Source organism: Podarcis tiliguerta (genome assembly GCF_965153285.1).
Source record: "Podarcis tiliguerta genome assembly, chromosome: 18".
Taxonomy (NCBI): domain Eukaryota; kingdom Metazoa; phylum Chordata; class Lepidosauria; order Squamata; family Lacertidae; genus Podarcis; species Podarcis tiliguerta.
In genome coordinates, this window is record NC_139551.1 from 9,035,111 (window position 1) to 9,053,707 (window position 18,597).

At 46.2% G+C, this 18,597-nt stretch overlaps 1 protein-coding gene across 3 annotated transcripts in view; it reads right to left on the reverse strand.

The window, feature by feature from the left end:
• KDM4B (lysine demethylase 4B) overlaps nucleotides 1-18,597 on the reverse strand; it is a 200,640-nt gene that overhangs the window by 56,508 nt on the left and 125,535 nt on the right. For all 3 annotated transcript variants that reach the window (XM_083421415.1, XM_083421416.1, XM_083421417.1), the window contains exons 9-10: nucleotides 14,397-14,593; nucleotides 3,169-3,341 (exon numbers count right to left, since the gene is read on the reverse strand). In XM_083421415.1, the coding sequence (XP_083277541.1) occupies nucleotides 3,169-3,341; nucleotides 14,397-14,593 (370 nt within the window). The remainder of the gene's footprint in view (nucleotides 1-3,168; nucleotides 3,342-14,396; nucleotides 14,594-18,597) is intronic.

Consider the following 18,597-nt stretch of genomic DNA (forward strand, 5'->3'; position numbering starts at 1 on the left):
CAGAAGCCAAGCACGTCCTGCTCAATGTGCTGTTGGCTCTTTCAAGATGGAGCGGCAGGGAGTCACTTGCTCTGGTTGTGCAACTCCTTTGCCGCACACCAGTGGCTCCTTGCCTAAGGAGTAAAACAAATGGGTCCAGCAAAATCTAGGAGCGACAAGGATTTTGGAGCAGTGTATTGTATTCCTGGCTTTCCTGCACAAAATTATTGCAGAATCAAGCTACTGAAAAAAGAAACATGGGCAGATCCCAATTAAATCAGGGTTGTACAGTGCAATGTTTGCAAACAATTTTTTTACCCTGCCTTTTCATTTCAAAAAGTGCCCAAAGAAGCTAAAAAAATCAGTATTTTATTAAACACAAACACATTATACACATGCAAGAGTGAAAGAGGAGGAATATTCCCCAAACCTCTGGTTGCTAAAGGCACACTTCTTTTCTGGAATTAAACTGAAGGCATGCTTCCCTCTTGCAGTCAAAGAGAGTTAACTTTTTGAGTTCCCAAGGAGTTAATAGTTATCCATTCTCAGAGAAGCCCACCTGCTCTGATTATGACCATACCCCCCCTAAGTACAAGTAATTCTGCTGTGTCATGAATGACTGGATGATCCAATCACTTCGGATAAAGGCATATAAAAAAAATTATCTCCCCCACCCCACTCAACATAAGCTATTTGGACAGAAGAAATGCAAAACAGAGAAACATGTTGAGATGCAGTAGGCAGCCTCTTCTCCGAGTTCTCAGGAGACTTAATTTTAATTAAATGTGTTTTTCAGAACACATTAATGTCCCTCAACCCACAGTCTGAGGAGTAATGGAGCAGAGCCTTTGCGATAGAAATCTAAGTTCTACAACTTGAAGCCACCCCCCGCCCCCGCCGCAAACCAGCTTATTCTATTTCTGCTAGCGTTTTTATGTTGTGGACTGCCCTGAGATCTGTGGGTGAAGGGCAGTATACCAATTTAATAAATGAAAGAAAAATAACGAATGGCAAAGGGTTGTGCGGGATAAAGAAGTGACACTGCTTTAACACTGGAAGTCCTGCTCAGACACCCTACTCCCAGTAGCCATAAGCAAACTATAGCCTCCTGTCATTTTATTTAAGAATGGAAATGAAGAATTTAAGAATTTTTCGCCTTCTACTAATGCTCCCTTATGACCAATCAGAGTAATTGCAAACAAATACCGTATTTTTTGCTCTGTAAGACTCACTTTTTCCCTCCTAAAAAGTTAGGGGGAATGTGTGTGCGTCTTATGGAGTGAATGCAGGTTGTGCAGCTATCCCAGAAGCCAGAACAGCAAGTGGGATCGCTGCTTTCGCTGCACAGCAATCCCTCTTGTTGTTCTGTCTTCTGAGATTCAGAATATTTTCTTTCTTGTTTTCCTCCTCCAAAAACTGGGTGCGTCTTATGGTCTGGTGCGTCTTATACAGTGAAAAATACGGTATATTTCTCACCACCTAGTTTTTTACCTGCCTGTCAAATTTCTTACATTTCCACACAGTGGAATTACAAGCTGAGGGATTGCTGATGTTAGAACATAAGAATATGAGAAGGGGTCTGAAGCTGGAGAAGAGCGAAGGTGAATCTGGTCCCACATCCTGTTCTCACAATGGCCAACCGGGTGCCTGTAGGAAGCTTGCAAGCGGGATTTTAAGTGTTGGTTGTATTATGCTCTTTATTATTGCTTTTAGAAATTGTGTTGTGCTTTCTTATTGATTATATGTTTTGCGGTTATGCTGCATGCCACTCGGGGAACCGTTCGCAGAGAAGCAGGATATATAAGCAAACAAATAAATGCTGCTGCTGCTGATTACACTGCAGCCTTTGGAATCGTCCACAAGCCTCCCTTCTTCTAATGAAAGGTGTAACAGCCATACAGAGGAGAGATTCCACCCTTTCCAAAGTACTGAAGAAAAATGTATGTCTTTTAGAAAAGCTTAAGCAGCTTTGGAAGAAACTTCCAAGGCCTGTCAAGAAAGCTATTTTAGGCTGAATTCTTAATGGCTGTAGTAAATGATGATATATTTCAGCAAGCGTAGATTTCATTCTGGCAAAGAAGCCATGGTACTCTCCAAAAGAACCAACAATGCCCAATGAGAATTTGACAACTGAATTCTGGAGAAATTGCCCCACTTTTGCCCTCTGGTGCCTCAAAGGTGTCATTCTGAAGGGCTTCACTGGCTGCATTTGGGCAAAATTGGGAAGCAACAAAGAACAGCTTGCTTTTACCATGATGTGCATGAGCTGTATGCTGGTTCACACAGCTCAAGCAAACCCCCTTTGCTTCCCCCTTAGTCCAGGGGAAAATGAACCCAGAGATTAGCATTACACCCAGACCCACACTCGCAGTTCCTTTCTCCCATGAATTCTGGTTTGGACAATGCAAAGCCAGCTGCTCTGTGGTTTGTACCCTTGCAGGGCGAAGGAAGAGGGCAACCAGAAACACTTCAAGCTGCCTGCACCCATAAACAGTCAGGATTTTGTGTCGTAAAGCTGGGAATGATCTTGAAAGCCATTCCCAGTCAGGTACCCTAACAGTTTTAATCAGTTTTAAGGTGGTTTCATGTGGTCCTAACTTGAAGATTCTCTAGACCAGTGGGAGAGCCGCTTCTGCGGGTTGGGATCATTGCCATCAGTGAGCCACTGAGTCTATTTGCGGCCCCTTCTACCAATCTCTCTCTAGAGGAAGAGTCTGGCACCTGGACTGTGATATCCACTGCCAAGAGCCATAAGAAATGGTCCCCCCTGCCCCCGCCAACATATCCTTAATTATATTGTATCTTTGTATGGAACTTAATTTAAAGTTGCTTTGGGAGGCAATCTTGGCTGAAAAGTAGGGCACAAACATAGTCAAGGCTTGCTTACAAAGTCCGTTGGCATTATGCTCATGAAGTGTTCCAAAAACTCCAGTGTCCTATTTACTCACTTGCTGAAGAGAGACAGCAAAGCCTCTTTTTCCAGCAGCTCATGACATTTCTGTGCTGGGAGAGAGATAGAGCACTCGGTCCCTGTCTCCACCAGCGTACTCACTTGCAGGCAATTCTTTGTCGACTCTGGTTAGCAGGTGAGTGCTAAAATGTAAGCCTGATCTAGAGGGGCAAGAAACATTTTTAATGAGAGCTTAGATGCTCATGATATAGAGTTCTATAATGTCCAATAAGCCTTACCCTCTTTGCCCTCCAAGGCTTTGTTTTTGTCCTCTTCATCCAAACTTGGGACTCTCCTCTGCTCCTCCTTCACCTTCACCTCATCCAAGGCAGTCTCCATCCCCATGGCATCCCCAAGCAACTTCTGATCCTGTGTCTTATGCCTTCGGGATTGGCTTCGTTTTCTGTTAGCCCTGGATTTGGGAAGGGAAAGAAATGGTAATGCCCCATGAATGGAAAGGCTCTGGCAGAGGAAGGAAAGCAATTGCTTGGGAGCAATTTTGTAGCAGGATCACCTGGATGAATTTTACCTTTATGATTTCTATATAGTGATCTATCCATATATATCCATATATAACCATATATCTTTATGATGATTCTTATATACCCATGTATCTGATTTTGAATCGCTAAGGCTTCTGCAGAGCTAAATGCTTAGATTTTAGAAATCCAAAAATGACCTCTGCCCCATTTCTCTCCCCCTTGTTCTTCTAATGTACCCAACGTCTCGCTAACATAGTAAAAGGTAAAGGGACCCCTGACCATTAGGTCCAGTCGTGGCCGACTCTGGGGTTGCACGCTCATCTCGCTTTACTGGCCGAGTGAGCCGGCGTACAGCTTCCGGGTCATGTGGCCAGCTTGAATAAGCCGCTTCTGGCGAACCAGAGCAGCGCCCGGAAACGCCATTTACCTCCCCACTGGAGTGGTACCTACTTATCTACTTCCACTTTTATGTGCTTTCAAACTGCTAGGTTGGCAGGAGCAGGGCCCGAGCAACGGGAGCTCACCCTGTCACGGGGATTTGAACCAGTAGGAAGCAATAAATTTGATGTGCTGGAACTTTCCTCCGTCCAGGCAAGCTCCTCAGCAGCTAAAAACAGGAAAATGCTAACCACAATGTTCTAGACAGGAGCAAATGTTGTGTGGGGGTTATCCATATTATCAACGGACAAAATTAAGTTTCTTTTCCTCTTTATTATTGTAAATTGGGGGAAAGGTCAGGCTGATGTACCATATGAGGAAAGCAGAAGTTGGGGGGTATTCTTTACATGGTCAGGGGAAAGGCTTATGTATGCGCTCATTGGTTCGATTTTTGCTGCCATATGCAATTATATACAATTATGTCATATTTTAGGATGTATGTACTCAGGTATAAAGCCTTACTCCCAGTACGTTTCCGAGCACAATTCAAACTGTTGGTGCTGACCTTTAAAGCCCTAAACGGCCTCGGTCCTGTATACCTGAAGGAGTGTCTCCACCTCCATCGTTCGCCCGGACACTGAGGTCCAGCTCCGAGGGCCTTCTGGCGGTTCCCTCACTGCGAGAGGCCAAGTTACAGGGAACCAGGCAGAGGGCCTTCTCGGTAGTGGTGCCCGCCCTGTGGAACGCCCTCCCATCAGATGTCAAAGCGATAAACAACTACCTGACATTCAGAAGACATCTGAAGGCAGCCCTGTTCAGGGAAGTTTTTAATATGTGACATTTTAGTGTATTTTTCATCTTTGTTGGAAGCTGCCCAGAGTGGCTGGGGAAACCCAGCCAGATGGGCGGGGTACAAATAATAAATTATTATTATTATTATTATTATTATTATTACTGCACTAGGGCTTCGGGGCCCAGTCTTTAGAAATCATTCCACTGGGTCATTATTGCTCAGCAATAAAATATCACTTTCTCTTTCTCCATTGCTGAGTCTGTCAATTCTTGGACACAATTTGAGTGGGCCACAGGTTATAAATCCTTGCAACAATTTCATAAGAGAGATCAGGGTAGGTAACATTGTAACGAGCCAGGCAACAGGTCAGAGCAAACATATGAAGAAAACCTTTCTGAAGACCCTTAGTGGGCACAAATGGTGGGGATTCTAATGTGCACAGAAGGACCCCATGTATGCACAGCTCAGTCCACCAGTCTCAGCAACAGACCTGAAGATGGAGAGGGCGGAGCTTTGGTAATGGGTATAATCACCCCCTGTGTACATGAAGACAGAACAGAATAGGTTTCAAATCAACGATACAGGGTGACCCAATCTTGGCTGGAAAACAGGTCATATTAAGGCATGGGTAGGCAAACTAAGGCCGATGGGCCGGGTCCGACCCAATCGCCTTCTAAATCCGGCCCGCAGACAATCCGCGAATCAGCGTGTTTTTACATGAGTAGAATGTGTGCTTTTATTTAAAATGCATCTCTGGGTTATTTGTGGGGCATAGGAATTCATTCATCCCCCCCCCCCCATATAGTCCAGCCCCCCACACCCCTGTATTAAGGGATGGATAACGATCAGAAATAAAGGCATTGAACATCCTAATATTAAAGTCTGGAAGAATGTTTGTACTGTATATATATATTTTAAAGCAATTTTTTTTAAATGCCCCAAAATTATCAGTTTCATAACTAATGGGAAAAAATTGGATTTGAATAAAGGAATACAGATTGTTGGTATTTAAAGTCTAGAAGAATGTTTGTACTGTATATATTTTTTAAAGCAATTTTTTAAAAATGCTCCAAAATTCTAATGGAAAAAATTGATTTGAATAAAGGAATACAGATTGTTGGTAACCAATGAGAAGTGTCGAAGCAGCAAAGAGAGAGAGGGAAGTCAACTAACATAACAGGGATTCAAACAAGTTTTCTTTAACAGAAAGCAAGTGATTGTAAGGGAAGAAAGAGAAGAAGAAATATAAATATAATTTCTTTCTGGGAGCCCTTTGTATAGAATACTCAAATTATGGTTTGTATCCTTTGAACAATTTTGTGTATCCCATTAATTCCCACCCCCCTTTATTATTGTATTTTTTTCTTTCTTTTCTTTTTCTTTATTCAGGTGTAATTTTGAATTTATTATTTATCTGCAATTTAAATAAATAAATAAATAGTTGTATCAGTTGTAGTCCTGGATCCCCAGAGCTCATAAAATGTCCCTTCCCTTCCTCTCTATCTCCTTGTGCAACAACAGCTGCCTCATACAGCCAAAATTGTGCGGGTTTTGAGTTTTTTTGCAGGAAGCAATGTTGCCTTTACTCGGTGTTTCTGATAAAGCAAACATCCTACATGCAGACACGAGTGACAGCCAAGAGGCGACACAACTGTGTTCGTAGCAAACATCTTTCTGAAGGATTTTTTTTTAAAAAAGTTGAAAAAACTTCTCTGAAGCACAGAAGCAAAATTTACCAACACCTGTCTGTAAATACTCTCTCCCCGACCTCTGTGTATGTATATGTGTGAGCATGTGTGTGCATGCATAGCTACATCTCTGTTAATTAAGTTGCTTCCTGTTGCTTTCAACCCATTAAGTGTCCCCATGCCTCTGGTCTCCCGCATGGCATTGGTTTCAGCAAACAGATGTGGCTTAAAAGAAGGAAGGAAGGAAGGAAGGAAGGAAGGAAGGAAGGAAGGAAGGAAAAAAAAAGAGCCCTCTCCACTCTCTTCTCAGCCACTACCAATATAGCACACAGCAACTCAAGGCAACTTTAAATAGTCCAAAACCTACCGCCCAAGTTCCACACCTTTTACAGCCTGTCAGTGGTGGGGGCGGGAAACATTAATTCTGTCACAGCAGAACACAGCTAACGGGAACTTTTAATGAGGCAACAAGCCCAACCGGCTGGAAGTGATGTGGGGGCTAGGTAGAGAAATGCTCTACGTCCAAAAAGGAAAAAAAGAAAAACCCAGAAAGGCAGACACTAGCAGAGGAATTACTAATGACCAGAGTTGAGCCATATGGTCCCTCTCCAAGTGAGTTTACTTCACACTTACAAGACAATTTGTTAGCAGGAACCCACCAGTGGAACCCAAGTCTTGGAATTTTGTTTCACTAAGATTCAGGAGAAGTTGCAATGCTTCCTCAGAAGGGAAGTAACAAAGTCTCCCAATTATTAACCAGATGTTTGGTGGTTATATTTTTAGCGACTGGGGGGGGGGGATTGCTTGCAGAAAAATTTGGAGCAAACTTCAGCTAGTTTAACCCCATCTCTACAAGTAGAAATCAGGAGCTGCATGCTTCACTTTCATAAAGTTACACTGCCTTATGCATCACAATCCAGGTCTGTAGACTCATATTATCTAAAAGTAATGTGAACAAGGCTACTTATCAATCTCACCACTGCTGAGAATAAACGGGGTAACTTAGCCAAGACCCTGAGAAACCGCCAGTTACAGACATTCTCATAGACTGCTGAAAATACCTACAAGTCTAGCACCCCATGGATGACTCCTACGTTGACCCTCTTGACATGAACAGGAGTGTATTCTGTCTAGCTGCACACTTGGATCATATCTGGATCCTTTAGCCGAGGAAGACAAACCTCTCCCACATCCATGACATCAAATTGGATAAGCTATACAGATATCCTTTCTGTAAAAACTAACCTCCACTGCCTCCACTGTCTGGCCTCTCACTGACCAGACAGTTCAACATATCCAAGGCACACAATGCAGGTGCCTTGTGGAAGCTAAGCAGGACCAGATCCGGTTAGTGCCTGAGAGGAGGAGACCAGCTGGGAACCCGTCAGGGAAGAAACGGCAAGATAATAAACACAAATGCAACGAAACAATCCTTCATGTCTTTTCTGGTTTCCTATCCCAGATTTTAAACTGTCCTGTGATCTTCAGGTGAAGGGTGGTATAGACATTTTAATAACAATAGCAGTAACAATAACAATACCCTTGCTCTGCTCTACAGCCTATTTCTCTGCTCAAGGTCTTGCTCATGGCTGTTGTTGGCACCTTGAAATAAGTCACAAGTAAAATAGATCTCGGAGACCTGAGCCACTGCTGGATGCCCTCTTGCCTGCAGGACAACTCCAACTGGGGTAAGGCACAGTCCTGCTTTGCAGGAAAGAACCAACTGCAGGAGAAAGGAGGGGGACCCCTCTAATATACAAGAATAAGTTTTTACAGTGGTGCCCTGCAAGACGAATGCCTCGCAAGACGAAAAACCCGCTAGACGAAAGGGTTTTCCGTTTTGGAGGTGCTTCGCAAAACGAATTTGCTATGGGCTTGCTTCGCAAGACGAAAATGTCTTGCGATTCGTGGGTTTTTTCCCCCCTCCCCCCCTTTTTCCCAAGCCCCTAAGCCGCTTAACAGCTGTTCGCTAAGCCGCTTAACAGCTGATCTAAGCCGCTTATCAGCTGATCTAAGCCGCTAATAGCCTTTTAGCAGCTAATCCGCTCATCCCTTAAGCCTTTAATAGCCGCTAATAGCCGCTAAAGCGCTAATAGCACTAATAGCGCTAATCCGCTAATGGGCTTGCTTCGCAAGACAGAAAAAACCGCAAGACGAAGAGACTCGCGGAACGGATTCTTTTCGTCTTGCGAGGCACCACTGTACTGAGCTGATTGCATTTTTAACAGAGTTCTCTCTCAGGGGCATTCTTGAACAATAAAGAACTTTGTGTGTGTATGTGCACCTGGAGGTTTCCTCCCTCTGGATCCAACCAGCACAGCTGCTGTAACTTTTTGGATCTCCTTAGAAAGCTGTTTTGGCCAATATTCTAATGCAAGACTTAATCATCTAGGATTAGGCAGAATACAGAGGTGAAAGGTAAGAAGCAGCTAAGGGAGAAGAGCTATAAATAACATGGTGAATGAGCAAGTACTTGACCTATAGGAGGCCTCTGGTTCAATCCCTACCATCTCCAGGTAAGGCTAGGAAAGGACTTCTGTCCGAATCTCTGGAGAGCTGATGGCAGTTAGGGCAGCCCGTACTAAGATAAACTAACCAATGGTTTCTATAACACAGCTTTCTAGAAAGGGCAGCATACTCCTAGAAGGATTTGGTTCTTCCCCTACAGTGTTACCACTGAAATTCCTCATGTAGAGGCTGCTTTCTTCCTAAAGCAAGCTTGATTTGGGGTGGGTGGAGCAGGAGACACACACATACACTTCGTTTCATCTCTTGTGGCAGAACAAACCATTTATAAAAACCTTCAAATCCAATGAAAGTCTGTGGAATGGGATCACTGCTCTCTATTGACAATCCACTCTGTTGACCAATTAGCTTTAGCCACAATCAATTAACCGTTATGTAAATAGCAGCCATGTTTCAAGCCAACAGCTTCACTAAGTTAGGCAGATTTGGGGACAAAATCAGCTACAGGCTTGATAAATAAGAGTCAAGGGCAGTGTGACAAATGGCTCCTGGCAGAGATGGGAAAGTAATGCAAATTTCTTAGGTGCCAGCACACATTTTTTAGGAGCCTGCAATATCTAGTTGTCAGGCACCAGGTCTGCACAGGGCAGGGAAAATCTGTTAAAATTCCTCTCTTTTTTTTGGCAGCCCAGACACCCAGGTGCCTGGGATTTTTCCAGCCCTGGTTCCCAGCAGGTCACGCTCAGCTGACAGTAGGGCCTGTGTGCCCTGCTAGAGGATGAGAAGGGACGATTAAAGGCAACTTGAAAAACTGGATCCTCAGCCAACCATCCTCTACTCTGCCAGGAGCAGACATGATAGGATTGCTGATTTAGAGTTAACAAGGTTTTCAAGCAGAAAAATGGTATTGCTAGCATGGTAGTCTGCCCGAGCAGAGAAAATGCATTTCGGTTTAAAACCATAAAACACTTTTAAGCAAGAGATGGTTGAGGGTGAGGAATGCAGGAAGGAGCAGGAGAAACAAAAGCAAAAATTGAAATAAGTAAAAGGTGATTGTACCTGTGAGGTTATGCTAGCTAGCAAATAATTTGCAGCGGTAAGTGATGGAAGCATGACATACATATATGCAGAGCACACTTGAAGCTGGACTGAGAGCATAAGCTGCTTCATGAGGCATAACGACCACAGAGTGCAAGCACTGTAATGCTGCTGCTGACAACTGACAAATGACATAACAGAGAGCTACCAAAATAATGAGGAGGAGGAGAGGCTAAGAGAGCAAAGTGCATTAAGTTGAGGGTGGGGCAGGAGGGGAGAAAAGAGAGAGGATAACATTTGTACCTCACTAATGGTCATTATTCCACTGTGGTGACCATTTAGAGGTCAGGCATCAGATTTGCAGTGAATCCTTTATGAAAGGACTAATTAAGCAGACAACTACAGTGGTGCCTCGCAAGACGAAAAGAATCCGTTCCGTGAGTCTCTTCGTCTAGCGGTTTTTTCGTCTTGCGAAGCAAGCCCATTAGCGGATTAGCGGATTAGCGCTATTAGCGGTTTAGTGGCTATTAAAGGCTTAAGGGATTAGCGGGTTAGCTGCTAAAAGGCTATTAGCAGCTTAGTGCCTTAGAAAAAGGGGGTGGGGAGCGAAAAAACACACCCAGGAATCGCAAGACATTTTCGTCTTCCGAAGCAAGCCCATAGCAAATTCGTCCTGCGAAGCACCTCCAAAACGGAAAACCCTTTCGTCTAGCGGGTTTTCCGTCTTGCGAGGCATTCGTCTTGCGGGGCACCACTATATCTTAAATTCTCTCTCTCTCTCTCTCTCTCTCTCTCATCACACACACACACAAAATTACTAACACTATATAGCCTTCTGAAGTGTGATGGGGCCTAGAAGCCTGTGCACATCCTGGTACAGATGGTGTCCTCCCTGCCATTGCCTGCTTCACATTACAGTGGTACCTCTAGTTACAAACTTAATTCGTTCCGGAGGTCCGTTCTTAATAGGAAACTGTTCTTGCTAATGGGGCCTCTTGCTGCTGCTGCGCCACCAGCACACGATTTCCGTTCTCAACCTGGGGCAAAGTTCTCAACTAGAGGTAACTCTTCCAGGTTAGTGGAGTTTGTAACCTGAAGCGTTTATAACTTGAGGTGTTTGTTAGTCAAGGTACCCCTGTACTTCCTAGGGAGGTTTCATCCAAGGTATCCAGAACTCTGGGAACTGCATCTCCTATGACCTCTACTGCATTGAGTGCGCCATGTATGTGAAGCACTCTCCAAGCTCTTCCAGGCTTAAATGGAGAATCTCAGTAGAGATTAGGACACTTTCTAGATGTAGGTACCCTGTATGTAACAATCTATTGAAGAAATGTAAACCGTGAGGAGATTTCACCCCTCCCATATCCAAGAATCTCCTGAGGAGTCTGCTGATTCTGCAGAGAGGAGGAGGCGTGTTCTGCTCTCTACTTATTCTGCTCCAGCACCACATCAAAGAGTCGGCCAGTGAGTGAGTCGGTCAGTGTGTGGGTCAGTCAGTCAGTCAGTCAGTCAGGGGGAGAGAGACTGAGTGTTAGAGATTGTGTGTTTAGATAAGGTTGCTGCTAAGAGCAGCTTCAGGCACTCAGTGCGGTTCAACATTCTTTATGCTTAGACCTATTTAGCTCTGTATATAGTTGTATAATAGTTGTAGTTATAGAATAAAGAGAATATTCTACAGAGCTGCTCTCCGAGTTGTTTATATACTCTGCTGGACTCTGCTGTACGACGACTGTCTTGTTGGAGTGAATCCGGTGCTCACAACTCTAAGCTGTGAGTCCACAGCACTTTGACCTGTTCCTGTGCTGAAGGTGGTCTCTGGAAGTGCTACCCAGCTCGCCTAGCCCAGTCGGGGCTGAAGTGGATGAGTCCAGTTAGTCACACTGGCTCAAGGGCGATGCTGACAAACCGATCCTAGTAATAACAGAACTGACTCCCATACTGGTTTTGGTTTTTTAAATAGCTTTAGAGGACATAAGACCTTTGGGAAGTTTTTTAGTAGAGGCAGTGAAATCCACTGCTGGAGCAACTGGAAGAAATAATGGGATGGGGAAAGGAGAAAGGCACAAAGGCATTCCAAGCCTTCTTCTGCAATAGTAAGGGCTGGAAACTTGTTTCAAAAATGAACACTCAAACTGGGAGGGAAATGTTCTCAGGATATTAAACTCTATAACAGATAAGTCCGCTCTATGCTAACATAAAGTGTACAGAAGTGGAGAATATACACACAGCCCTGGCTGTATCAAGATCTCCGCACTAGGATTCTGAAACTGAATCCTGACTGGTATAATAAATTGAGTGTGGCAAATAAGCTTGACACTCGATAGCCATCTAAAACGCAAGAGCAAGCGAGCGCAGCTCAAGTCAGACATGTCAACATTAAATGACCTGACAGGGATATTTCAAAATTATGAAAGGATTTGAGGGAGTACGATAAGGAACTATATTTTTTTACACTGGAATGGAGAGGGGGGGAACTAAAAACAACGGAAGCAGCATTCTATTGTCATAAATTAGGTGTTAGCCTGCAACCCACCCAGGTAAGGTTTGTTCTCTTCCAGAAAGCAGAAATGCACAAAAATTGCTATCTAATTCAGAAAACGTTGAATTATGCAACCATTTTATATAAAGGCTCAGCTCTACCTCTCTTTCAAATCAGAACCAGTGAAGGCGGTGAAGGTCCTGTGTGAGTGCCTGGAGGCGGTTGGAGTATGGATGGCGGCTAATGGATTGAAGTTGAATCCTGACAAGACAGAAGTACTGTTTTTGGGGGACAGGGGGCGGGCTGGTGTGGAGGACTTCCTGGTTCTGAATAGGGTAACTGTGCCCCTGAAGGACCAGGTGCGCAGCCTGGGAGTCATTTCGGACTCACAGCTGTCCATGGAGGCGCAGGTCAATTCTGTATCCAGGGCAGCTGTCTACCAACTCCACCTGGTACGTAGGCTGAGACCCTACCTGCCCGCGGACTGTCTCGCCAGAGTGGTGCATGCTCTAGTTATCTCCCGCTTGGACTACTGCAATGCGCTCTACGTGGGGTTACCTTTGAAGGTGACTCGGAAACTACAACTAATCCAGAATGCGGCAGCTAGACTGGTGACTGGGGGCGGCCGCCGAGACCACATAACACCGGTCTTGAAAGACCTACATTGGCTCCCAGTACATTTCCGAGCACAATTCAAAGTGCTGGTGTTGACCTTTAAAGCCCTAAACGGCTTCGGCCCAGTATACCTGAAGGAGCGTCTCCACCCCCATCGTTCTGCCCGGACGCTGAGGTCCAGTGCCGAGGGCCTTCTGGCAGTTCCCTCATTGCGAGAAGCAAAGCTACAGGGAACCAGGCAGAGGGCCTTCTCGGTAGTGGCGCCCGCCCTGTGGAACGCCCTCCCATCAGATGTCAAAGCGATAAATAACTACCTGACATTTAGAAGACATCTTAAGGCAGCCCTGTTCAGGGAAGTTTTTAATCTGTGATATTTTACTGTATTTTTGTTTCTATGGAAGCCGCCCAGAGTGGCTGGGGAGGCGAGGTACAAATAATAAATTATTATTATATTATTATTATTATCATTGTAGATATTTTAAAGGCTGGCACAAAAGACTGCAAAACTTGTTGGGTGTTTTCTATGACACAAAAAAAGCTACCACAGTTGAAAGTCAGCAGGAAGTGGGAGGGAGAACTTTGAAAGGCAGCATTCCAATGGCTTCACGTTGCAAGAAAGGAGATTCCAACTAAACATTTGGAAGAACTTTCTGACAGAAAGAGCTGTTGGAACAGTGGAACAGACTCCCACGAGAGGTGGTGGTTTTTAAACAGAGGTTGGGTGGTCATCTGTCATGGATTCTTTAGCAGAGATTCCTGCATTGCAGGGGGTTGGACTAGATGACCCCTTGGGGTCCCCTTCAACTCTAAGATTCTATGATTCAAAAGAAAAGAAGCAAATAATATTGGGTGCTCTTGCAGATATTGGGTTTGCTGAGCGGGGGGGGGGGGGGGGGCATGCCCTATCACTGTATCTATGTGACTCCATTGGACAAAACTCTTCCCCACAAGAGAGGATCATGTTTAGTATGTCACAATATTCCTCCTTTGGCCCAGTGGCAGAGGAAGGGGGGTGAAGTGGGTGCAGGCTGCCCCAGGTGTCATCACTGAGGGGGGTGACAAAACAACAACTTTTTGGGGGGGGAAGTAACTCCCGCCCCCCTTCCTTAGCCACTGGGCACCACATCATGGGGCCTGCAGCATGCCCGAGCCACGCGTCTCTCCTGAGGCAGCAGGCGGACTGCCTGCAAGCTCTGCGCTGCTTTTTCGAGCAGCGTGGGGCTTGTGTCTGACCACCACCTCAGCTGCCCACCACCTCAGCTGAGGGGGAGGCTGCGGAGAGGCTCCATGCAGAGTGCCCTGCCTTGGCTTGCCCCGCCCCATGGGCAGCTCACCCCGCCCCTGGCTGCAGGACACACACGCCACACCGGGCACCCGAGCGGCTAGCTATGCCCTCCAAACTGGAAGCAATGTTATTTTTCTTCTCTGACAGTTCAGCAGTAACATCAGGACTCCTGTGGTCTCTCCAGGGCAACTTTGGACATTCTAAGCAAGCAGACGAGAAGTGGGAACAAAAGGACCCTCTTACTTGCGCAGCATCTTTGCTTTCAGGGCATTCTTCGTCTGATTCCAGGTTTCTAGCTCTGGGCTGGTTAGAGCTGTAGGTTTCATGTGGTCCAAGACAGTGATGTCTTTCCCTTGCTTCCACAAGTCGTATCGGTCAGGTTGGAGGACCCGTACAAAAACATCCATAGAGATTTTCACCATGTCTTTCCGGCACGTGCACTGAAAAACAAAGTCCAGACACCCATCAGTTTAGTGTTACAAGGAAGAGGTGATGGTGGTGATGTACCAACAGAATTGCATTACAGTCCACATACCCCAAACTGGCTGACACCAGTGTTCAAAATTCCCATTGTTCTAGGCGCATTTCGCGACGAGGAACTTCATTAGCGCAAGCAGTTTCTGAGCTCTGGGCCTAAGATTTCAGATTAAAACTGCAGAGTGGAAGGAAAGGAGGGCCTTTTTCTGCCTCCTCACTTCCAGCTACTCTCTGAAGACTGGAGAAGAGACCCTCTTAAGAATATTAAGGGGTGGGCTAGACCATGTGAAAATGAACATAATATTTTAGCTGCAGTTCATTCATTTTCAGCTCTGTATTCTAGTTATAAAAAAGCACGTCTAGACATTCTGTTGTTGCACCCATGCTCCTAGCCTTCATATCTAACACTGGCTGCCACCCATCAACATCTCCAAGCCCCTCTTGTTCTGACTGAACTGCTGTGAGGACATGGAATATGCACAAGCATTGCCTGCTAAGGTTGAAGACAACAGCCCCTAAGTAGAAAGTGAAAAACCCTGCCTACACTTAGGTCCAGGAGGAGCTGCGAATAGACTTGGATAATGGGAGGTGGCGGCAGAGGCATGTGGGAAATACGGGTGGCAAAATGGAGGGCAAAGACAAGGGACTGAGATGCCAGTGTGTATGAGGAGCAAACTCACAGTCCCAAAGACAGGAGGGGATGAGAGCCATTGATGAGAAATGAATGCCCAGGCAAGACAGATTTGGAGGCAGTGGCCGTAGGCCAGAGAGGCCGAAGAGGCAATGGGGTGGGACACATATTTGCACATACAGATTTAAAGTTAACCAACCAATGTGGAGGTGGCTGTCTTGGCTCTTTTTTGAAAATATTTATGGCTCTGAAAGTGAAGCAGGCAGGAGAGGAGAAGGGGAAGGCTCTCCCTTGCCAGGCTCCCGCTCCTTTGCTGGAGGATTGTCCCCTCCTCCCATTTTCTCATTTCAGAGAGAGGGAGTTCAGGGCACCACCTTCTGCTCTGCAGTGAAAAACAAGCAATAATAACCCACCAGCGCCAAACAGGGAGAGAATATTTATGGCCGGGCGATTTCCAGCAAACCCAATTCGCTTAATGAAAAATAGCGGAGGACAGAAAGAAAGATCCCAGAATGTAATTTGGCTGCGGAGCTGCAGACCACAGATGGTGCCCGTGTTTCAGGTTCCTGGCTGGGCTGGAGCTCTCCCCAGAGCCTCCATCAACAGTAGCTTAAGGGATTTGTATTGAACAGCTTTCCAATAGCCCCCCTCCCCCCAAGTAATTAAAAAAGGCACCTGAGTATGTTCCCAGGGAGGGGAGGGAAGGTACTCACTTGGAGAAGCAGGGTGCTAGTCTACTGTGGTCTAAGCTGCAATAAAGCTGCATCAACAAACCCACTATTGCCCTGCCTGACTCATATGGATCAAAGTGGGAACTACAGTGGTGCCTCGCAAGACGAATGCCTCGCAAGACGGAAAACCCGCTAGACGAAAGGGTTTTCCGTTTTTCAATGCACTTCGCAGGACGAATTTCTCTATGGGCTTGCTTCGCAAGACAAAAATGTCTTGCGATTCTTTTTCGCTCCCCACCCCCTTTTTCTAAGGCACTAAGCTGCTAATGGGACGCGGGTGGCGCTGTGGGTAAAAGCCTCAGCGCCTAGGGCTTGCCGATCGAAAGGTCGGCGGTTCGAATCCCCACGGTGGGGTGCGCTCCTGCTGTTCAGTCCCAGCACCTGCCAACCTAGCAGTTCGAAAGCACCCCCGGGGGCAAGTAGATAAATAGGGACCGCTTACTAGTGGGAAGGTAAACGGCATTTCCGTGTGCGGCTCTGGCTCGCCAGATCAGCGATGTCACACTGGCCACGTGACCCGGAAGTGTCTCCGGACAGCGCTGGCCCCCGGCCTCTTGAGTGAGATGGGCGCACAACCCTAGAGTCTGTCAAGACTGGCCCGTACGGGAAGGGGTACCTTTACCTTTACAAGCTGCTAATAGCCTTTTAGCAGCTAATCCGCTAATCCCTTAAGCCTTTAATAGCCGCTAAACCGCTAATCCGCTAATAGGGTTGCTTCGCAAGACGAAAAAACCGCTAGACGAAGAGACTCGCGGAACGGATTCTTTTCGTCTTGCGAGGCACCACTGTATCTGCAAAGAGATAGCACAGGCCAAAGTTGGCCCCTGCATTGCATAGAGAGGAGAGGTAATGCAGTCCGCACATTTCAATAGCTTACAACTAGGGTGTGGGGTGCGCAGAGAAGGAAAAAAACACTCCTATCAAAGTTTCCCTGTCAATCTCTTGGAGAAGATTCTTAATCGCCATGGGTTGGCGACAAAAAATTAGCATTTCCTTTTCCCGGACTACAAAAATAGAGGTCATTTCCAAGCATCAATGAAAGAAGTGCTTAAGAACCCTTTGCCTGTGGTTGGATTAATACAGGAGTAAGCCAGCCAATGGAGCCAAAGTTGCCCTTGATTCATTCAAAATGCTGGTTGGCAAATAATATTGAACAGGCACCCTATTTTGAACTGAGCAAGGCCTGAAGGGCATTCATCAAAGCACAGGCAAGGGGACATTGAACAGTCTCCTCCCCAGTTTTTATTAAAGGATTTTCATAGTTAACAAGGGTACATACCGTGACTCTGTTTTCAGTTCATAGAGTTCTTTCTATAGGTCAGTTACGTTCAGTGTGAGACACTGCTGTCACAGACATTGTAAGGTTGGAACAACAGAGGCTCAGGGAGAACACTGTCCCTTATTGTGCCTCTTAAGGCATGAGCAAAGAGCTCCTTTTCTTGGAGAAAGAGGTCACAGCTCAGTGGTAGAGCCCCAGGTCAGTGAAAACAATGGACATGTAGTCTGGTTTTCTACAGGGCAGCTCTCCATCATGCAAATAGCAATTCCGTCCTGCCCTTTATTTCCTTCTTCACCTCGTATCTTCAGTCCTCAACAGGCAAATTCTGACGCCCATCTGAACATGAGTGGACCTTGCATGCAGCCAGACTGGAAAGCAAGCTTCAAGTTGCTGTTCCAAAGGGGTAGCTTTGCCAACAGCAGGCTCTGGTGGCATTTTAAAGGCATTTGCTACAAAAGCTTAACATAGTTGTCAGGGAACTGCCATTGGAGCTGGAGGCGGAGAGAAGGCTCCAGAGGGATGCCGGAGAGGGTCCCAGTAGGGAGAGAGGCAGCACATCCGCTGGGGAAGGAAATCAGTGTAACACCAATGGAGAAGGGGGGCAGATGGGGGAATCGGAGAGGTGGCTCCAGGACTCCTCGCCGGAGACCAGCGGAGAGAGTACGGGTACTCTGCTGCCCACACCCTCTCTGTGCAGAAAACCTCCGCGCAGGGAGAGCAGGAGAAGACTGGGTGTCAAACAGCTTTTATGCTGGAAGAGGTTCAAGAAACGCCCACTGACGGATTCTGCCAGCGACTGAGGCAGCCACGAAAATTGAGGCTGTCCAGACAGAAAGGGTTCAACCAGGTAACCTAGCCAGGAGTGGCGGCGGCTTACGCACGAGCAACCCCTAGAACCATTACAATAGTTAAATTGGAAGCAAATCTTGGCGGCATCTAAAATTTGCCTAGAAACACTAACGCAACACACCCCTGAGAAACTGAAGATACGCTCTCATGGTTTGACTAACATGATTCTGCTTGAGAGAAGAAAGGGGGGGGGGGAGGTGTACCTCCCGGATACAAAATGTTTCTGTCACTCCCAAAGGGAAGGATCCTTCTGGGAGTACTTAATCCCAGCGTAGATTCTCTTGCTGCAACTGGTGTTATTAATGTAGACACACCCCACAAAGGCTCCAGGAGAAAAGGGGGGAACGGGGAGTCCTCCGAGAGCAACACCCAGAGCTGCTTTACTGTCACTTGGCCGCAAAGTCTCTCTCTGGTTCTCCCTCCCCCAGTCTCTCTGCAACGCCTCAGCTCAACAGCAGGCACATTTCCTTCTCCCTC